Source organism: Symphodus melops (assembly GCF_947650265.1).
Source record: "Symphodus melops genome assembly, chromosome: 7".
NCBI classification, from domain to species: domain Eukaryota; kingdom Metazoa; phylum Chordata; class Actinopteri; order Labriformes; family Labridae; genus Symphodus; species Symphodus melops.
The window spans coordinates 3762493-3782938 of record NC_136697.1 but is presented as its reverse complement, the minus strand read 5'-3'; the positions used below and the strand labels follow the sequence as shown (position 1 = coordinate 3782938).

Genomic DNA, 20446 nt, shown 5'->3' with positions numbered 1-20446 from the left:
TATGGCAGACTGTAATGTTTTGACAATGTTTGTGAGAGAATTTTATGTAGGTCCTTACATGGTTAATGTGCATAAAAATGGTCATGAATGTAGGACAAAAAAGACCTCCATGGAGAGGCCTTTTAGAAAATGACAACAGGGCGCTACTGAGCCATCCTACTGGGATCATGTGTGTGACTCTCGGAGTGCTGCACGGCAGTGCTAGCCCACTTGGCTGTGTGTCATGGCAGGTCGCAGGCCCAGTGCCATTGCTTCTGTGAGCTTCAGAAACCTCTCCCCTTGGCACGGAATTAAACTACGGCACCTTGCACTCGGTGGAGGAATGGAGTTTGGCAGTCGGGCTAGTTGGGTTTGATAGTAGCATCCCCTCCGTTCTCTGTCTTCACCCACCCCTCCCCTCTGTGTTCCCTCTAAAGCCCCGCCCCTCACTTACAGGCACCAGTGCCATTGGTCCAGAAGTGGATTTCAGCTCATGCTTTGAGTGTGAGCTTGTACATGCATGGGGTAGAGAGGCTTGATTGGTATAAAAAACGAACCATCAATCTGAAATTGGTCTACGTTTTTACCGGCTCACAGCTGCTACAGATGACGGATTTTCCTCATTCCTTTTTCAAAGCACATAAGATTAATTTCTGTCAGGACATCAAGAAAATCTCAACCAGAAACTTAAAAAGTGTATCTGGAGGAAACTACCTACCCAACCTTTAAAGGCTACTTCAAGGATGAACAGCACAGTTGGGATTTTTTTGGACTCAATTGAGAAAGTAAACAATAATGTTGAGTGAGGAACTGTTGTGAGAAACACAGACGTCATTTATCCCATGCTAATCCTGCAAAAAAAAAAAAAAAGTGTCTAACTTACCACCATCTATCAGTGATGAGGTGTTGGAAAGGGAGCTCTCACCCCATTGTCAGTCATGGTCGGTAATCAAAATGCTCCCATAAGAATGTAAATCTGCCAGATTGAAACATGTTGTGTCTTTCAGGAGACAACTTTACATAATTCTGAAGAATGACAGTGATGAGCTGAATGTGGTCATTACTTTTATAGTTTACCATCAGGTAAACTATAAATTTTAGCTTTGGACCCCCACAATAACTGTGCTAGAGACTCGGGACCCCAACTGTCTCTATTTCAGCAGAGTAATGTAAGAAATGCTGTATAATAATATAATGTATAAACAGTAGGACTGTGTGGACATTCACAATTTCCTTAACAGACACTCAGTTTATATAGGTGTCAAATGTCATTCATAGGGAGCAGCAGACACCTGCATTGTTTCACTTATGGGAAGCATAAATTACTTTGCCACTGTTAACCATTTTTGAACCATTAGTTAAAATTCAACTAATATGTGAATGGGGTATTTTTCCACCGTAATGGGTAAGATAGGAAATTTTAGATCATTCAACTTTTGTATTTGGTGATGGAAAACATCTTGTGACCCCCTCTCAGTGTCTCACAAGCCCCCAGGGGGTCCCAGTCCCCACTTAAGGAACAGTAGAGTGTGAAGAAAACTCAGACCTGGACCCCTAATACATTAAGCAATGTGATGCAGTATATTTTTTTAACTAGTATTCGAGATATAAAAATCAACAGATAAAGCTACTGTAAATTTACATGTAAAAGTGGGCGTGGCCATGTCTCCTTCAAGGAGTGGATTTTTTGCAAAACAAATGTTTGCAATGGATTCAGAATCCCAAAGAACCCCTAGTTTGACCCCTCACAAGCTACCAAAAGCAAAGGTTAACATTTTCAAGTTTTCACCAATAAGTATATCGTACCAGTAAGGTACTATTCCAGGTCCCCCGACTTTGAGCCGCTCTCACGGATTTTCCTATGGGAGTTGGATTTAAATGTTTCTTTATGTGTTATAAGACACCTTTATGAACACGTTTGTGAAGAAATCTATTGGTATAGAATTTATTCCCAGATTGGCCAAATATCTGATAAAATACCCTTACTACTTTGAAATCTGTGATGACAGAGTTCAACTTGTTCAAATAAAAGTTCCTCGATTCATCAAATGTTTCACAATGTAGGAGAAAGTGCATGTTTGTCTTCATCTCACCTATCCAACAGTGACCACATTGTTTGGCAGTTTGTGGTCACTGAACCTGATGAGGATCTGTGTCTGCTTTCAATCTCTGACAGTACAGAGATGTTTTACTAATTCATCATCTCTTTTTAGGACCAGATAACATTCTAATCTACTTTGGCAATAAAGTATCCATCCATCCATCGTTTAGTTCGCTTGTAACAAACATTAAATTAGCTTCACTGTCATTGACATTTACATATTTTATTCTTTATTCAGATTGAGTCTCTGCAGTTTGTCAGAGATCAGCTGTTCTTCTTTGGCCTCAGCTCTGAAGTCCAACCCCTCCCATCTCAGAGAGCTGGACCTGAGTGAGAACTACCTGCAGGATTCAGGAGTGAAGCTGCTGTGTGATTATCTGCAGAGTCCAAACTGCAGACTGGAGACTCTGAGGTCAGATCACTGACTGTGTCATTCATTTGAATCATTTCAATCCACATCCTCCATTGATGCACATTTCAGGATTTATATATTTTCAGTATTTGTCTGAATTTAAATCTCTGGATATTTAATGATTTGGGAGAGTTTTTTATTTTTTTCAATTTGCTGAATAATTTAGAGATTTGATGTGAACATGTTTTTATGACTGTTAGGATCTGTTGTAGTTAGTTTGGTTACATGTATACTAATAATCATGATTAATTAATGATTAATATAAATGAGTAATATTATTATTATTAATTAATAATGACAAGGCTCCACCCTTTGTACAAACTTCTGTTTGTGGGTTTGCTTTCAAGGCGCAGGTCTGTCTCTTTGTGCAATTCTGCATCTTCAGACACTCAGACACACTGAGGGTTTCTAAATTAAATACAGGATACTGAATGTACTATGTATTTTAATGTAAAACATAATTCTGTTTTTACTCTGAAGCAAACAGACAGACAGAAACGTGTAGTTCTTATAATGTTTGACAAAGTGGAGGCAGGGAGAGCTTGGGCTGATGGTCCTTTCTGTTTGAACAAAATTCAATTCAATTTAAAAACTTTATGTTGAAAAAAAAAACTGACTGGATGAATAATCCGCTCAGTCAGAGGTCTTTGTCTCAGCCCGTCCTGCGTGTCTGTCGCGGGTGAGGAGACGTGGAGGGAATCTTCGGTCTATCTTTCAGACACTTTCACAGGCGTTTCAGCCGCTTTTCTTTCATCAAACACTTTTAAACCAAACAGACTATGAACATAACAACAGCTGCAACAATGTTTTCCTGACGCTTCACTTTTGGTTATTTTCCCCCGCGGCGCTCTGATTCTCCTCCTTTCTGCAGCGCATTAATAACCTCGGCCATATTTATCAGAACACGGGTTGATTGCACACACATACACGTGTTAGCTTTATAAATGTTTGCTCAGCTTTAGATGAACTTGTAATAGCTGTTGATTGAGTGTCATTGTCTGTGTTAAATAAACTGTTCTAATTTAAAGAGCAGTTGTCTGGTATTACTGGTGTAATAACAACTGGGTGTGAGGGCTAGTGTACGGATTCACACCTTCCACTTATTTAAATACAGATGTTTATTAATTGATAATGTTGGTATTTAACTAATTAAATTTGCTTCACTGTTATCTACGTTTACATCTTTTATTCTTTATTCAGAATGAATCGCTGCAATTTGTCAGAGATCAGCTGTTCTTCTCTGATCTCAGCTCTGAAGTCCAACCCCTCCCATCTCAGAGAGCTGGAGCTGAGTAACAACAACAAGCTGCAGGATTCAGGAGTGAAGCTGCTGTGTGATTATCTGCAGAGTCTAAACTGCAGACTGGAGACTCTGAGGTCAGATCACTGACTGTGTCATTCATTTGAATCATTTCAATCCACATCCTCCATTGATGCACATTTCAGGATTTATATATTTTCAGTAGTTGTCTGAATTTAAATCTCTGGATATTTAATGATTCTGGAGACATTTAATTTTTGTTATTGTTGTTGTTATTTTGACTCTGTGAAGTAAAGTTGAACAACATGCACATGAAGCCTCTCTGGTTTCCTCTGGTTCTGTTAAGAAGTGAAATCATGAAGACTTGAGATTCAATAATGTGTGATTTGATAAATGTACTAACATCACAGAGCTGACTGAGATCAGCAGCCTGTTCTTTATCTGTGCACATGAACAGCTGGATGAATGTTGAGCTGACATTTGGAGGATTTAGATTTAGTGAATACACAATCAGAAATGATCCTCTAATCATTTAGAGATAACTTGATTCATCAGGACAAAGTGATGTTGAGATGCTCATCACAACCTGAACACATGTGAGTGGATTAGACAATATATTCATTCTTCTTTTATTCTTTATTCAGATTGAGTTGCTGCAGTTTGTCAGAGATCAGCTGTTCTTCTCTGGCCTCAGCTCTGAAGTCCAACCCCTCCCATCTCAGAGAGCTGGACCTGAGTGACAACTACAAGCTGCAGGATTCAGGAGTGAAGCTGCTGCGTGATCTTCAGAAGAATCCAAAATGCAGACTGGAGACTCTGAGGTCAGTCTCTCATTGTTCTTTAGTAAATCTTCCACACATTTAAATTAAATTATTTTTGAGAAGAAGCAATTTGACAAATTTTTTATACAAAACATGAATCTGATATGCTGCATAAAGAGTTTTGTTTTCACTGCTGCAGAGCAAACAGGGAGGGGAAGACGAGTCTGTGTGGGGAACATAACCTGCAACATGATACAATAAACACATTAGAGCCGTTCTCTGATCTCTCTGATTTGGCAGATCATCAACACCTTCAAATCCTTCACCATCTACGATAATTATATCCCACACTAGTTCAGGGGACAGATTGTTGAAACACATCAGGTCATACATATATTCAGATTCTTGTTGTTCTTGGAGAAATCCTTTTCTAGAGTCTACACTATGAAGAGAGTTCAACATACTCAGGGTTTGTTTTCTGTGATCTGGCTTCACTAACCCTGACAGAAGAGATGGTGCTGAACATGAAGCTGCTTATCATCCTGAGAAGTAAACCCAGAGTTTCAGAGAGCATGTTTACATAAAAGGGGCGGAGTTATCTTCATTTAACCTATCACAATCATCACTGAGTCTGCTATCAGCAGATTGTCATATCTGTGTAGTGTGGAGCCACCCTCGTGGCAGCACATTACAACAGCTCCTGCTCATCACTGGGTTTTTCCTTGTTTTGTACTTTTTTCCTTTCTTATACATGTCCTTTTTCATGGATTTGATAACAGAATCATCTGCCACAAGATGGACACAACTCTGGTTGAGTTTGCTCTGGTTTTTCTGTTATTAACTCTGTTTTATTTAGACATGAAAATGGGTCATGGGTGAAAAAGGTGAGAAGAACACGGTGAGCTAGGGGGGGTCCTGGGGCATGCTCCCCCGGGAAGAAATCTCTGAGCCAGGATCAGTCCCAGCTACACTTTATGCCAGCATCCACTTTCTTAACGACCTCTGCATCTTTTTCTCCTGAAATACTAAATTCTGCAAAACACTTTTAATTGTAGTTAACATAAACATTATCTTAACTCTAACTTAGCAAGACATCTTCTATATATTCCTGGAACGTTATTTTGTACAATATCCTCTTATTCTAAAATTAAATTCTGCGATATGTTCCATTCATTTGAATGGACGACTTCTACTCCCATTCTGTGGTAATTTTTTTCCATAGGCTTAAATGACTACTGAAATTGACCACCAGTAGCTGCAAGTAGCCGTATAATAAGCAGGAAGGCATGTCTGGTTCAACCATGTCGAGTCGGTGACTTATTTTCCAAAGAGACAGCCCGACACTACATACAAACACAACCATCTACCATGACAGGGAAATGGCGAGTTAACGTTAGTTTGCGCAATCGCACAAGTACTTAGCCTACCTTCAGCCTCCTAGCAGTACTCCTCCTAGCAGTACCAACATCAAACTCAATCTGCATTGTGCGTATTAGAGCATCATTTTAAATCACCTACAACCATTCATTCAATATTTTCATAAACCAAATGAAATGAAGTCAAAAATAAGGTTAGAATGACTTTGATTGCAATAAATGCACTGTCCAGCTTAGAGTTGCGCTCACCCCCCCCCCAATATTTTTCTCACATACTTTCTCATCGGATCTACACGATTCACGTGGGTCACCTATTTTGGCTTCAAAATGACGAATTTCGCCAAAAGGTGAGGGATTTTCATGTCTGAAGTTATTAACAGGCCTATTTAAGGTGCTGAGGCAGATCGTTCCATAACTTTGGAGCAGCTACAGCAAATGTGTGGTCCCCTCTGAGCTTCTGTTTGGTTTTTGGCACCCTCAGGAGCAGCTGATCAGCTGACCTGAGAGAGAAGGTGGCCATGTAAGGGTGTAGAAGCTCAGAGAGGTAGGGTGTGGCAATACCATTTAGAGATTTAAAGGCAAATAAAAGAATTTTAAAACGGATCCTGAATTGCACAGGCAACCAGTGGAGGGAAGCTAAAATGGGGGAAATGTGGTTGTATTTACGAGTGAGAGTTAAAAGACTGCAACAGAAAAAAAAAATAAAAAATCCAAAACCTTAGAAAGAAAGGGCAAGTGTGAGACAGGTCTAAAATTTGACAACACCGTGGGGGTAAGGTTTGATTTGATTTTTTGAGAAGCATGTTTAAACGCAGCATGTTAATAGTGTTAAATACAACATGAGGCTTGTGACAGTTTCACAGAATAATATCAGAGAAATGTTTTCTTTTAGCATCTTTCACAGTTTTCTGATAATGACGTAAACAGTCTCTTAACATTTGTAATGACACCTGCAGTTTGTCCTTTTTCCACTTGTGCTCAACTCTACGGCACTCATGTTTGACGGCATGAGTCGTGTCGTTCAGCCAGGTCTCAGATTTAATTCTGGGCTGCCTGGTTTTTAAAGGGGCCACAGTGTCTAAAACAGTTTGGCAGGTGGAGTGAAACCATGACCTAAGCTCCTCCGTATTACACACAGACATGACACAGTTCTGAGTAAAAGCGGCAGAAAGCCGCCAGACAAGGTAGACAGTTCAGACGGGCAGCCGGGTGACCAGCCAGTGAAGGGCAGGACCTCCGCCCAGAGTCCAGGAACCATCAACGAGGCAACATCAGGTGTCAACTGGGCTGTCGAGGAGACGTCGAAGAGAGTGAAGAGACCTCGTTGGGCGTCGGCCGGACCAGCGAGGAGACGTTGTCGGGCTTCTGCCCGACTGCCGAGGGAACCTCAACTTGACGCCGACGGCGCTCAGCAGGCACAGGAACAGGAAGCTGACAACGCTCTGCCAAAGCTGGTGGCAGACGGTGTTCAGCAGGCACAGGGACAGGAAGCTGACAATGCTCTGCCGAAGCTGGTGGCAGACGGCGTTCAGCAGGCACGGGGACAGGAAGCAGACAGCGCTCTGCAGGAACAGGGACAGAAAGCAGACGGCGCTCTGCCGGAACAGGGACTGGAAGCAGACGGCGCTTTGCCGGAACAGGGACAGGAAGCAGACAGCGCTCTGCCAGAACGGGGACAGAAAGCAGACGGCGCTCTGCCGGAACGGGTACAGGAAGCAAAGTCTCTGAGGTACCAGGTGGCTGAAGTCTGGGCTGAGGCCTGGACTGAGGCTTGATCTGTACCTTGGGCCTAGGACTTGGCTGAGACCTTGGTTGAGGCTTGGGCTGCTGTGGCTCTGGGAAGCACAAGGGCAGAGTCACTGGGATGCTGGGCAACCGGGAACCATGGCGGCCACTTCTCCTCTTCTGGCCCCCACGAGTGCCAGAAAAATTGGCCAGAGGACTGAGGAAAAACACAGAGACTAAATAGACAAGGGGTAATCAGACGCAGGTGAGACTAACGAGACAGGTGAGGAACATCAGGGTAATCACAAAGGCGGGAAACACAAGGAACAAAGAACACAAGACCAGAACACTGAGGACAAGTACAAAGTAAAACCTGACACTGAAAAGACATGAACTAAAACAAGATATTACAAAATAAAACAGGAAACACTTAAAACAAGACTAGGAAACATTATACACCAAACTAAGAACCTGAAAACACAAGTAACAGGAAAACAAGCCCACAGACAACATAGAAGAACACAAGGATACAGGGAAACACACTAAGGACTAAAGTTAACCACACTAGGAACATACATACACAGAATATGAGGGGAATAATGAAAACTAAAAAAAGATTAAATACAGAAACCAAACCAAACCATGACAGATTTGAGCAATGAAGTCAGAAAAGTCATTTAAAAAATCCTTATTGTACTTGGGAGGCCGATAGACCACAGCACACAGCACTGTATGAGAGCGACCCAGCTCAAATAAACTCAATTCAAAGCTGGAGGAAGAGGATGACAGCAATAGCTGCTTTCATCTCTAAATCTCTTATTGACACTATGCCATTGTCACTATGCCTCCACCACGGCCAGATGTCCGTGGGGAGTAGAAATAGCAGCAATCATCCGACACACGTTCAGTTGTTGGGGATATTTTAGTGTTAAATAATTATTAACACACCTCATAAGAAAAGGGGCAGGAAAAACTATATTAATTATGAAAAATTAATAAGTTATTAATTAAATCAACCTCAATCTGAATCATAAATTCTGGATCAATCTATTACCTGAAAATCCCATGGACAACCTTCTGAATTTTGGCCGCCTGCTGCTGCTGCCCCTACAATGTTTGATGTTTCTGTTGTTTCTAACCCTCGGCACTACTCAGATAGAGTCTCTGCTGGTGTATGATCGCCAGTCTCTTTTGGATCTTCGACATAATATCGGAGATTTAAGGTGCATTTGAGCATAGTGGACAGAGAACTGTGCCCCCGCTACTGGCGGGGATCCCGACTCACCTGTACCGGGCCTTGGCTCCACCTGCTCGGCGGAAGCGTTCCCGTCGCCGCGGCAAACGCGGTGGCCGGCTGGTGAAGCTGAAAGTCCGGCTGGCACGATCTTCATCCATTTCCCGGACAGGACGTGGATTAATCGATCATTTCGTTGTGCCCCGTCGTTTCCTGGATCCCATTGACGCCTGCCTTGTACCTGTCGCTGGCTCGTTTGAGGGACTCCGGCCCCGCCGCCCGTGCCCTCCCCGGCTCTCCAAGCGCGGTGTGAACCTCTGGCTCCTGAAGACGCTGCCACGGGCTCCCCGATCCGCCGAATCTAAGTCCCCGGCTCCCGCCAGGTTTGGCCTGGTGAACGCCAGATCACTTGTGAACAAAACTTTTATCTTGAAGGATTTCTTCAACTCCAATAGCCTGGATTTCCTCTGTGTGACAGAGACTTGGATCGGTGCCGGTGAGTGCAGCCCTCTGATCGAACTTCTCCCTCCCGGCTGTTCTTATTTTAACTCCCCGCGGTCGTCGGGTCGTGGTGGAGGAACGGCGACTGTTTATAAAAATGACTTTAAATGTAAGCAGCGCACTGTTTCATCCTCATCTTCCAGCTTTGAAGCACATTTATTCGAGGTGGGTCGTTCCGATCCGGTGCTGTGTGCCGTCATCTACCGACCGCCCAAATACAATAAAGACTTTATAAGTGACTTCTCCGATCTTCTGGCTGAAATTATGCCGAAGTATGACCATGTCCTCCTTGTGGGGGATTTTAATATTCACGTGTGCTGTCCTGATAAACCGTTGGTGAAGGACTTTTTAAGCCTTATTGACTCTTTTAATTTGGAGCAGTGCGTGTCTGGTCCCACACACGATCATGGACACACGTTAGACCTCCTCCTCTGTCATGGCTTGCCTGTGTCAAACGTGGAAATCTGTGACAATGTGTTCTCCGATCATTTGCCTGTATTGTTTGAAGCTGCTTTCTCCTGTACTACAGTAAAATCTGGCGCTCCTGCTCGCAGCCGTCGGATTTTTAACCCTGTCACTGCCGGTCAGTTCTCTGCTGCCTTCAACCACCTCTGTGTCCCCTCTTCCTTGACATCTGCAGACACGGATGAGCTCAGTTCTTGGTTTCACTCCTCCTGCCGAACCATACTGGACTCTGTGGCTCCATTAAAAACTGTGCAGCCCAAAGCTAAACCTGAGCCGTGGTTCAATGTGAGAACTCGCGCAGCTAGACAGGAATGCCGCAAAGCTGAACGCAAGTGGAGGAAGGACAGGCTGCACGTTTCTCACCAAATCCTAAAGGACTGCTGGCACTTCTACCAGAGTACTGTTAAAGAGGCCAGAAGAGAGCACCTGTCTAACATTATTGAGTCAAATTCTCACAACCCACGTGTGTTATTTAAAACCATTGAATCCGTTCTTGATCCCCCTCAGCCTGTGTGCACAGAGGAATCCCCAGAAATGTGCAATAACTTCCTTCACTTCTTCATTGATAAGGTTGCTACTGCAAGGGCTCTCATTGCTCCTCCTGCTTTTGACCCATCTGATCCTGTTCCTTGCTCAGCTGTGTTTGAGTTGTTTGAGCCTGTGTCCCTGATGGCTTTGGAGGATGTGGTTGGCCAGATTAAGCCATCAGGCTCTCCCTGTGACACTGTCCCGCCTCACTTTTTTAAAGAAGTTTTCGCTAGTATAGGGCAGTCGGTCCTGACCATTATTATTCCTGACCAGTCTGTCTTCTGGTGTTGTCCCCCAAAGTTTTAAACACGCTGTGGTGCAGCCCCTGCTTAAGAAACCTAGCCTTGATCGTAGTGTTTTAGCCAATTACAGACCTATCTCAAAGCTGCCTTTTATTTCAAAAATCCTGGAGAAAGTTGTCCATGCTCAGCCGAAGTCCTTCCTGGATGAGCATGATGTCCTGGAGGTCTTTCAGTCTGGTTTTAAAACACGACATAGCACGGAGTCAGCTTTATTAAAAGTGTTCAATGACATCCTCTTGGCGAATGATTCCGGAGACTATGTGATTCTTGTCCTGCTGGACCTAACTGCGGCATTTGATACTGTGGACCACAAGATCTTAGTGTCCAGGTTGCAGCACCTAGTGGGCATTTGTGGTAGCGCCCTGGACTGTTTTAGATCTTATCTTGCAGATAGAACAATGTGCGTAAGCCTTGGTGCTTCTGAGTCCCGCTCTGCTCCGCTGTCATATGGGGTCCCACAGGGTTCAATTCTAGGACCCCTGCTTTTCTCATTGTACCTGCTTCCCCTGGGTTCCATCCTGAGAAAGCATGGTATCTGTTTTCACTGTTATGCTGACGATAGTCAAATTTATGTGCCACTGAAAAAGAAAGATGCCTTCTGTCTGGATCCACTTCTGTCATGTCTTGAAGACATCAAGTCCTGGATGTCGTTGAACTTTTTAAAATTTAACGACAACAAAACTGAAGTGATGGTGTTTGGCCCGAGTGGCTCTGTTAAAACCCCCACTGTTGACTTGGGCCCTTTGGCACACTTTTTGAAGCCGACGGTCTCAAACCTGGGCTTTAAGATGTACAACGATTTTAAATTGGATCGGCAAATTGGTGCAGCTGTTAAATCCAGCTTCTTTCACCTAAGGCGGCTGGCAAAGGTGAAGCCTTTTATTTCACAAAAGAACTTGGAAACAGTAATCCATGCCTTCGTCACATCTCGGCTGGATTACTGCAACGCACTATACGTCGGAGTCTGCCAGTCCTCCCTCGCATGGCTCCAGTTAGTTCAGAATGCTGCTGCTCGCCTCCTAACCGGAGCACGAAAGAGGGAGCACATTACCCCAATTCTGGCCTCCCTCCACTGGCTGCCTGTGCATTTTAGAGTTCATTTTAAGATTCTTTTATTTGTTTTTAAATCTTTAAATGGTCTCGCCCCACCTTACCTCTCTGAGCTGCTCCATCCCTACACTCCTGCCCTGTGCCTCAGGTCAGCTGACCAACTGCTCCTGGAGGTACCGAGGTGTAAGCGGAAGCTCAGAGGGGATAGGGCTTTTTCTTCTGCCGGTCCCAAACTCTGGAACGACCTCCCTCTCCATATAAGACATGCCCCCTCACTGTCCATTTTTAAAACTCATCTTAAAACACATTTTTATTCTTTGGCTTTTAACCCAGCATGAGACTCTGTTCTACTTTTAGTGTTTTATTGTTTTTATTGTTTTAGGATAGGATAGGATAGGATAGGATAGGATATAACTTTATTGATCCCCAATGGGGAAATTCGGGCGTTACAGCAGCAGCAGCATTAACCCTGTTAGTGTTTTACTTATGTTTTATGTTTGTGCTGTTCATGTATGTACAGCACTTTGTCACAGCTACGGCTGTTTAAAAGCGCTTTATAAATAAAGTTGAGTATCTATCAAGAGCAAGGAGGGTTTTCAAAACTATTAATTTTTCGTTTCTTACTGAGTCTACTTGTATGATCATTGTTTGTTGAATTAGTTAGTTTATTGTTTAAAGTCCGTCTAGTGTTTTTTTCGCTCCTCGTGGCGAGGATGGCGTCCTTTGAGACGCCTCTGGTGTCACTGAGACAGGGAGTGAGGCTGGTGCCTCCACACAGCTCCACTGTAGAGCAGGTGTTTCTGGCTGTGGGAGAGCAGATAGGTCATGGAAACATCCTTTATGCCTCACGCATGAATAAAGCGCTCGTGGTGTTTGTCAAGGATCAATGTCATGTAACTGACCTCATCGAGAGTGGGGTAACTTTAGATGAGGAGTTTATCCCAATTTCCCCACTGGCCGTGTCCCCTACCCTGATAACCGTGTCCAGCGTTCCTCCTTTCATCCCGAACGAAGCGCTGGAACGAGAGTTGAAACGTTTCTGTAAGTTTGCAAGTGTTTTTCGCACTGTTGCTTTGGGATGCAAAGATGGTAAACTGAAGCATGTTCAGTGTGTATGTTTCTGGACTCACCAACTCAGACACCGGATGTGTCCTTCCGTGTTCGGCACAAGTAGTAGAGTAGTGCTGAACAGGTGGGGGTTAGTACATCAGGACAGGTGGAGACAGGTACATCAGGACAGGTGGGGGCAGGTACAGCAGGACAGGTGGGGGCAGGTACAGCAGGACAGGTGGAGGCAGGTACATCAGGACAGGTGGGGGCAGGTACAGCAGGACAGGTGGGGGCAGGTACATCAGGACAGGTGGGGGCAGGCACATCAGGACAGGTGGGGGCAGGTACAGCAGGACAGGTGAAGGTAGGTACATCAGGACAGGTGGGGGCAGGTACAGCAGGACAGGTGAAGGTAGGTACAGCAGGACAGGTGAAGGTAGGTACAGCAGGACAGGTGGGGGCAGGTACAGCAGGACAGGTGAAGGTAGGTAGAGCAGGACAGGTGAAGTTAGGTACATCAGGACAGGTGGGGGCAGGTACAGCAGGACAGGTGAAGGTAGGTACATCAGGACAGGTGGGGGCAGGTACAGCAGGACAGGTGAAGGTAGATACATCAGGACAGGTGAAGGTAGGTACAGCAGGACAGGTGAAGGTAGGTACATCAGGACAGGGTGAGACTGGTGATAATGAGCACGAGGTGCAGACTGGTGCTGAGCTGCCGACAGAGCTGCGACAGGCTGCAACAGACAACAGTCAGGTGGCAGAAATGGACTCAGATGATGAGGTTGACTCTGATAGTGTGTCTGTAGCAGACAGTGTGTCTCAGAGTGCGGACCTGTACTCTCTTAAAAAGGTAAATGAGTATTTGGATGAATCCTTTGGCAAGTGAGTGGACATCAGTGAATATTTCCCTGCTGTATGGATCTTCTTTCTGTTGGTCTGCTGTAGCCCGGTTGCTGCCCTGGAAGGCTGGGCGGCTCGGCTACGATAAACAGTTGTTTTTAATGAGGACCCCTTCATACAGTTTTAATGGATTAACACCTTTTTACAGTTCCGTCATCGATGCCTGGAGGACTCTGAGCTTCACACGTCCACCTGACCCCAGGCCTGGGATATGGCTGTTTGAAGAACCTTTGTTTTATAATGATTTCCGGTGTGACACCATTTTCCCCTCAGCCGCCCTAAAAACAGCTTTCGTTGAGGCAGGTGTAGTGAAGCTGGGCCATCTTACCAGGACAACAATTGAGAGTCTGGCTGAAGTGACGGGTTTAAGATCAACAAGAGTGCTGCAAAACCTGGTGAACAGAGTGTGAAAATCTCTGTCTGCACCGCTTCAAACATTTGCACAGAGCCAAAGTTTGGCTGAACAGTGGAGCAAAGGACTGGAGTACGGTTTCCCCTCCTTGAGCGTTAGTCCTGAGGTGGGGGAATGGAGAGAGGCCTCATTCAGAACTTAAAGACCCCAGCTCTGGGAACCTTCAGCTCCTGTACAGGCAAACAGCTGTACTCCAGCTGTGTGAAGGTGATGAACTTTTCTTTTATTTCAGGAGTCAGAGAGTCGAGGTGGATGGACGTTTTGGGCTCAGGCTTTTCCCGTAGTGGCAGCTGGCGGGTCCTGTATAAGCCTCCTGTGGAGAAACGGATGGCTGTTATCCAATGGAGGATAATACATGGAGTGATAGCTACGAACAGACACAGAGCTCACTTTGACTCAAGCTCTGGGGAGGGTTGTCCTTTTTGTTCTCTCCCAGAGACCTTAGACCACCTGGTCGTGTACTGTCCCCGTTTGGTTGAGGTTTTTAAAATGCTGCAGGAGTGGGTGGAGGGTTTGGGTTAGGTTTTCTCTGTTCCCCTCTTTATTTTCGGGCCAAAATACACTCCTAGAGAAGACAGACTGGTTTTAATGAATTTTATTTTTGCATCTGCCAAACTGACGATCTGGAAAAGCAGAAAAAACAAACTGTTGGGAAAAAGGCTGGACTGACCCAGTACACTGTCTGAGGGCTTTAGTGGCAGCCCGTCTGAGAGTAGAGCACATGTTTTCTAAACTGACCAACAACCCGGATGGTTTTAAAGCTGTGTGGACTGTCAAGCAGGTTTTGTGTTCACTGGGGGAAGATGGCTCTCTGGCTTCTCTGGTCTTCTTCTTGAGGACAGCTCGGACTTCCCGCCTTACCCATGGTTTGTTATTAGGGAAACAGCGGACAGTCTTAACAGGGGTGACCACGTCGACGCAGAAGTTCACGTAGTCCGTCACACAGTGTGTCATCCCCTCTATATCCTCACCATGCGGATCCATCAGCACCTCCCAGGCTGTGGTGTTATAACAGTCTCTGAGGGCACTTTCCACCTCTGGGGACCACCTCCTGATGGATCGAGTTGTAACCGGCAGCTTTTGGACAAGGGGGGTGTAAGATGGCTGTAAGTGAACCAGATTGTGATCAGACTTTAATAATGGGGGGAGGGGAGTCGCTCTGTATGCATCCTTCACATTAACATACAAGAGATCTGTTGTCCTGATGACAGTCCACAACTTGATTAAAAACAGTCAAACTTGAGTCCAGAGTTGCATGGTTAAAATCCCCGTAAATGATCATGAGTGCCTCAGGGTGCTGTGTCTGCAGCCGAGCAGTGACAGAGTGGATTTTCTCACATGCAGTGGCTGCGTCTGCTCTCGGAGGAATGTAAACACAAATGTTGATCACATGACTGAACTCCCTCGGCAGATAGTGAGGCTGCAGGCTAACAGCTAGCTGCTCGATGTCCCAGCAACATGAGACTGTTTTTACGGAGATATGTCCTGGGTTACACCAGCGATTGTTAACATACATGATGAGTCCTCCACCTTTACTTTTCCCGCTCGCTTTCGGGTCTCTGTCGGCTCTCACAGCAGTGAATCCCAACAAATTCATGTTAGCATCCTGTACTAGTTGGTTTAGCCATGTCTCTGTGAAGATGAACAAGCTGCTCTCACGGTAGGTCCGCTGGGTGTTCAGTGCAGACGGCTCGACGATCTGGTTCGGCAGCGAGTTCACATTCTCCATGATGGAGGGAATCAATGGCTTGTAGCGCCTCCGTTTCTCCGCTGTCTCGGCTTTTAGCTTAGCTCTGGCCTTGCAGCCCCTGGGTCTCCTCCTCAGCTCCTCTGGGATGGGGTGTCATATCCCAGCTTGTCCCTTTGTGCTTAGAGCCAGCAGTTTATATATCTATATATACTGACTATATTAACTTCTGTGTGGATTACACCGTACCCACCAAGACTGTACGACACGGGACTGTGTTTCTGACCTGGTTATCTGTAGTACAGGGGCCCCACAAGGGAACCCCATCTGGGCTTCCTTCCTTTTCACCCTGTACACTGCAGACTTCTCCCACAACACGACCAAGTGTCACCTGCATAAGTTCTCTGATGACTCTGCCATCATCAGCCTCATCATCAATGGGCACGAGGGGGAGTACAGAGAACTCATCCTGGACTTTGTAGACTAGTGTCAGTGGATCTGCCTCCAGATCAACGTGGGTAAAACCAAAGAGCTGGTGGTGAACTTTTGCAGACACAGACCCACCTCCCCTACACCGGTGAACATCCAGGGAAAGGACATTGAGATAGTGGACTCTGATAAGTACCTGGGTGTTCACCTGAACAATAAGCTGGACTGGACTGATAACACACACGCTCTCTATAAGAAAGGCCAGAACAGACTTCACCTGCTGGGGAGACTCAGGTCCTTCAGAGTGCAGGGAGCTCTCCTGAGGCAGGTTCTTCCTTCCTGCTGCAGTCAGACTGTTTAACCAAGCCTGCTCCCAGTAGATCACAAAACACATACCAGACAATTCATTCTTACCTCTTGTGCAATAATAATGTTATGTCAGCTATTTGTATTTGTTATTTGATTTGCATTGCAATAATTTGTGGGACAAATTGTGCAATATCATGTGTGCATGATAGTGATCATACAGTTTATACAGACTTACATTTTGAAGTACCTGGCTCTTTTAACAATTTTTTAATGCATATTTTAATTTAGCTTATTATATTTTCTTCTTCATTAGTTCACCTCATAATTGACTATAATAACTTGTGTTTCTTTTCTTTTCTGAACTCTGAATCTTTAAAGTTGTCAGTAGAACAGCTGCAGTTCTAACCATCACAGACAGAGCAGCATGGACACACTAAACATTTATATGAAGATATTAATCATTTAACATCTTAAAAACACAACTCAAAGGCTCCACTGCTTTTTCAGTCTCTGTTAAAGGATGAATCGAATCATGAAACATGGGACATGATGGAAAACTATCCATTGTGCCAGTTGTTGGGGTTTTCAGGAGCGAATACCTGACCAACAATTAGGTTGGGTTTTATAATGTAACATCTAGCTGTCAAATTAACATTAATAATTAACTTTATTTAATTATTAATATAAATCAATTATTAAACTCAATTTAATAAACCTCGGAGCACCACTGTGAGAACACAGACAAACCAAATGTTACAAATATCAGTCTCAAAATTACTTAATTAAATACCAATATCATTAATAATTAATAATCTGTATTTGATTGAAGGTGTGAAATCCACACACAAAGCCCTTTCACCCAGCTTAAGTCACAATGTGAATACACAGCAATCACAAACAAAGAAACAAGTTAATCAATGATAGCCAATCAAGCAAATCACTATTATAAACTAAACTACCGGTAACAAGGTATATCAAACAAGCATCGTGTGTGTGTGTGTGTGTGTGTGTGTGTGTGTGTGTGTGTGTGTGTGTGTGTGTGTGTGTGTGTGTGTGAGACACACACACACACACACACACGCGCAAGGTGATCTCCGTGTATATCCCGTCTTTGCAGGACTAAACAAAACGTAATCTTTTGCGATTACTAAATACCGTTTCAATTCGGTAGTAAAAGACGCTCTACGTGGAGAGGCGTTCATGTAACTGATCTGAGCTCGGAATTCTGAGGATCGGTCTTCTACTAGGCCTAAGGTTCCCAGCGCGCCAAAACTTTCAAACAAAGAGAAGCGTGCTGTTTAAACAGGATGTCGAAGGGTATCTCCAGACGTCTGGAGACGACGTGTGAAAGAGAAAGAACAAGAGGACACAACCGGTTTTATCCCTCCCAAACTTCCCACCTATGTGTTCGGTGTGGCAAAGCATTCTAGGAGTACCTGCAAGGCATGCTGGGATTAAGAGTCTTTTGTCATAGTTCTCCAAAAGGACACAGCCTGAACTTTGTCATCCTGTCTGGACCCAACACAGTAGTCCAGGCCCCAGCCCATATTTGTTACAATAAACAACTGCTGTCCCCCCTCCCTTACATATATAATGACCCCAAACAAGACTTAGACGCCCCCTGTAAGATTTACTCCCCTTTGATGAACCAATAATCTTTATTTTTGTAACTTGTGAGGTATTTTGTGATATTGGATGGAAGGATAGATACTGGATTCATTCCCAGGGTAAATTCAGGAGTATCCCGTAGCTCACACAGAGAAGTTCAAACATTGATTAAACAGTGAAGAAGAAGATGTTCATTTTTAAAACAGGACTCCAAACAGAGTCAGGAATAATCCTAAACTGCAGCGACAAAATGAACAGATCATTGAAACAGTAAAAGTCTCTTCAGTCCTAAATAGTTGTTATTGCACCAATCCCCAGGTGAGAGAGTGTTCAGGAGAAAGAGGAGGAAAGGCAGGCAGTGATGGTTTACCCACAGATCCAGTCCTGAGCTGCTACCGTTGGCCTGTGTGTTTTGAAGCGTAATGTGGGGACAAAGGATCTCCTGAACCTCTCAGTCCTGCAGGCCAGTGAAATGAACCGTCCACTGCAGCTTCTTCTCTGGCCTGCCATGATGTCGAGGAGAGGATGGCTAACATTGTCCAATATAATCTGTCCTCTCCTCCACATGTCTCTACACCTCCGTCCTCAGTGAGTCCAGACGCCTAAAACAGAGCCAGCCTTTTTTATCAACTTGTCAAGCTGCTTATCAGGAACTTTGATTTTGTCCCGGATGCAGGGATTACAAAGACCTGATCTTCATGTAGAGAGATGTGTTGAAACTTCAGTCCTTGGATGAACGTTGTTAGCAGAAAGTCAGACACAGTCACTCCCTCACAGTAACACGACTGCACCACAGTGATTGATCAACAAGCCTAACTCTCTCCTCTCAGTGATTTATTAATCAGTGTAGAACATGATTTCTATCATCTCTCTTCTTCTCTCATTAGATGGAGATGATCTCTGTCATAACGTGAGCGATCAGGACTCTGGAGGTGCAGAGAGGAGCAGCTGATGATCCACAGAGGACGAACCTCCACCATCTTGTGCGTGGAGACGCTCTGCAAGCTGAGGAGAGCATCACCCATCAGGGACTGACAGAGGAATCACATCAAAGTTCATTTCAGTGATATTTCTAATGAGTTTGTTCTCCGCACATTACAGGAGTGGAAGGTCAAACATGAAACAGCTGGTAGAAATGTTAAAAGATCAAAAGCTACCAAGAAATGCTGCAGTTCTTCTTCTCATGTGATAGTTATTTTGATTCTATTTCTTACTAAAAGTAGAAACCAGAACTTGATCATCTGTAACATGTATAAAAATCATCTTCTCTTTATATCCTCTTTAAACATACAGTATGTAAAATATGCAGCTAGAGGGCTCTCAATCAAAACAATACTCTGTGTTGAATCAGTACGAACGGGCAGAAATGTCCTTTCACACTAATTATCAACACACTGCGTGTTGGTTCAAGGATTTGTGTTTGACTCTGATGGTTAAAAAACGTTGTTTATACGTTTCTCTTCTGGTCGACATCCTGCATCAACTCCATCACGTGTCACGTCTGGGGCAGAAACACAGGGAGAAGGACCCAAATGCAGAAAACAAAAATTATTTATTTTAACTAAAAAGGCAAAAAAAACCAACAACAACTTATTACTAGTCAAAACAAAAATCCCAAATCCACTAAGAGAAACACAAAGTAAATCCAGGGAGCAGGGAGATGAAATGACAGGCTCAGAACACACATGACCACACAACTACAAAAGACAATGAACCGACAAGAGACTGAGGGAAAACACAGAGACTAAATAAACATGGGGTAATCAGACGCAGGGCGAGACTAATAAGACAGGTGAGGACAATCAGGGTAATCAAGACAGGAGGGAAACAGAGAACACAAGACCAGATCACTGAGGACAAGTACAAAGTAAAACCTGACACTGAAAACACAACCTAAACCAGATAATTCAAAATAAAACAGGAAACACTGAAGACTAGACTAAGAAACATGAATCACCAAACTAAGAACCTCAAAACACAAGTAACACAGGAAACAAGCTTACAGACAACATACAAGGATACACACTAAAGACTAAAGTAAACCACACTAGGAATCATACATACACACAACACGAGGGAAAGAATGAAAACTAAAACAAGATGAAATACAGAAACAAAACCAAACCATGACAACACGTTAAGATCAATGGTCACTCAATGAGTCAGGTTTCTGAGGTCACATATCCAGGTCTGCTGCTGGATTCTTGTCTGACAGTCCACTTATAGTCTGAGGAATAATCCTGGTTTCACTATTGAGGATCAAATTCACAACATTACAACCACAGGGATTAAAGTTCTCCGTCACTACGATGGATTTCTGTCAATTTCACGATTGGAATATTTTTAGTGAAAA

The 20446-nt window shown here is 44.2% G+C and overlaps 1 protein-coding gene across 1 annotated transcript in view; it reads left to right on the top strand.

The window, feature by feature from the left end:
- Window positions 1–20446, top strand: part of LOC306826852 (NACHT, LRR and PYD domains-containing protein 12-like) — a 236219-nt gene that overhangs the window by 11938 nt on the left and 203835 nt on the right. Inside the window, exons 7-9 of the mRNA XM_079348386.1 lie at window positions 2319–2492; window positions 3693–3869; window positions 4398–4574. Of these exons, the coding sequence (XP_079204512.1) occupies window positions 2319–2492; window positions 3693–3869; window positions 4398–4574 (528 nt within the window). The remainder of the gene's footprint in view (window positions 1–2318; window positions 2493–3692; window positions 3870–4397; window positions 4575–20446) is intronic.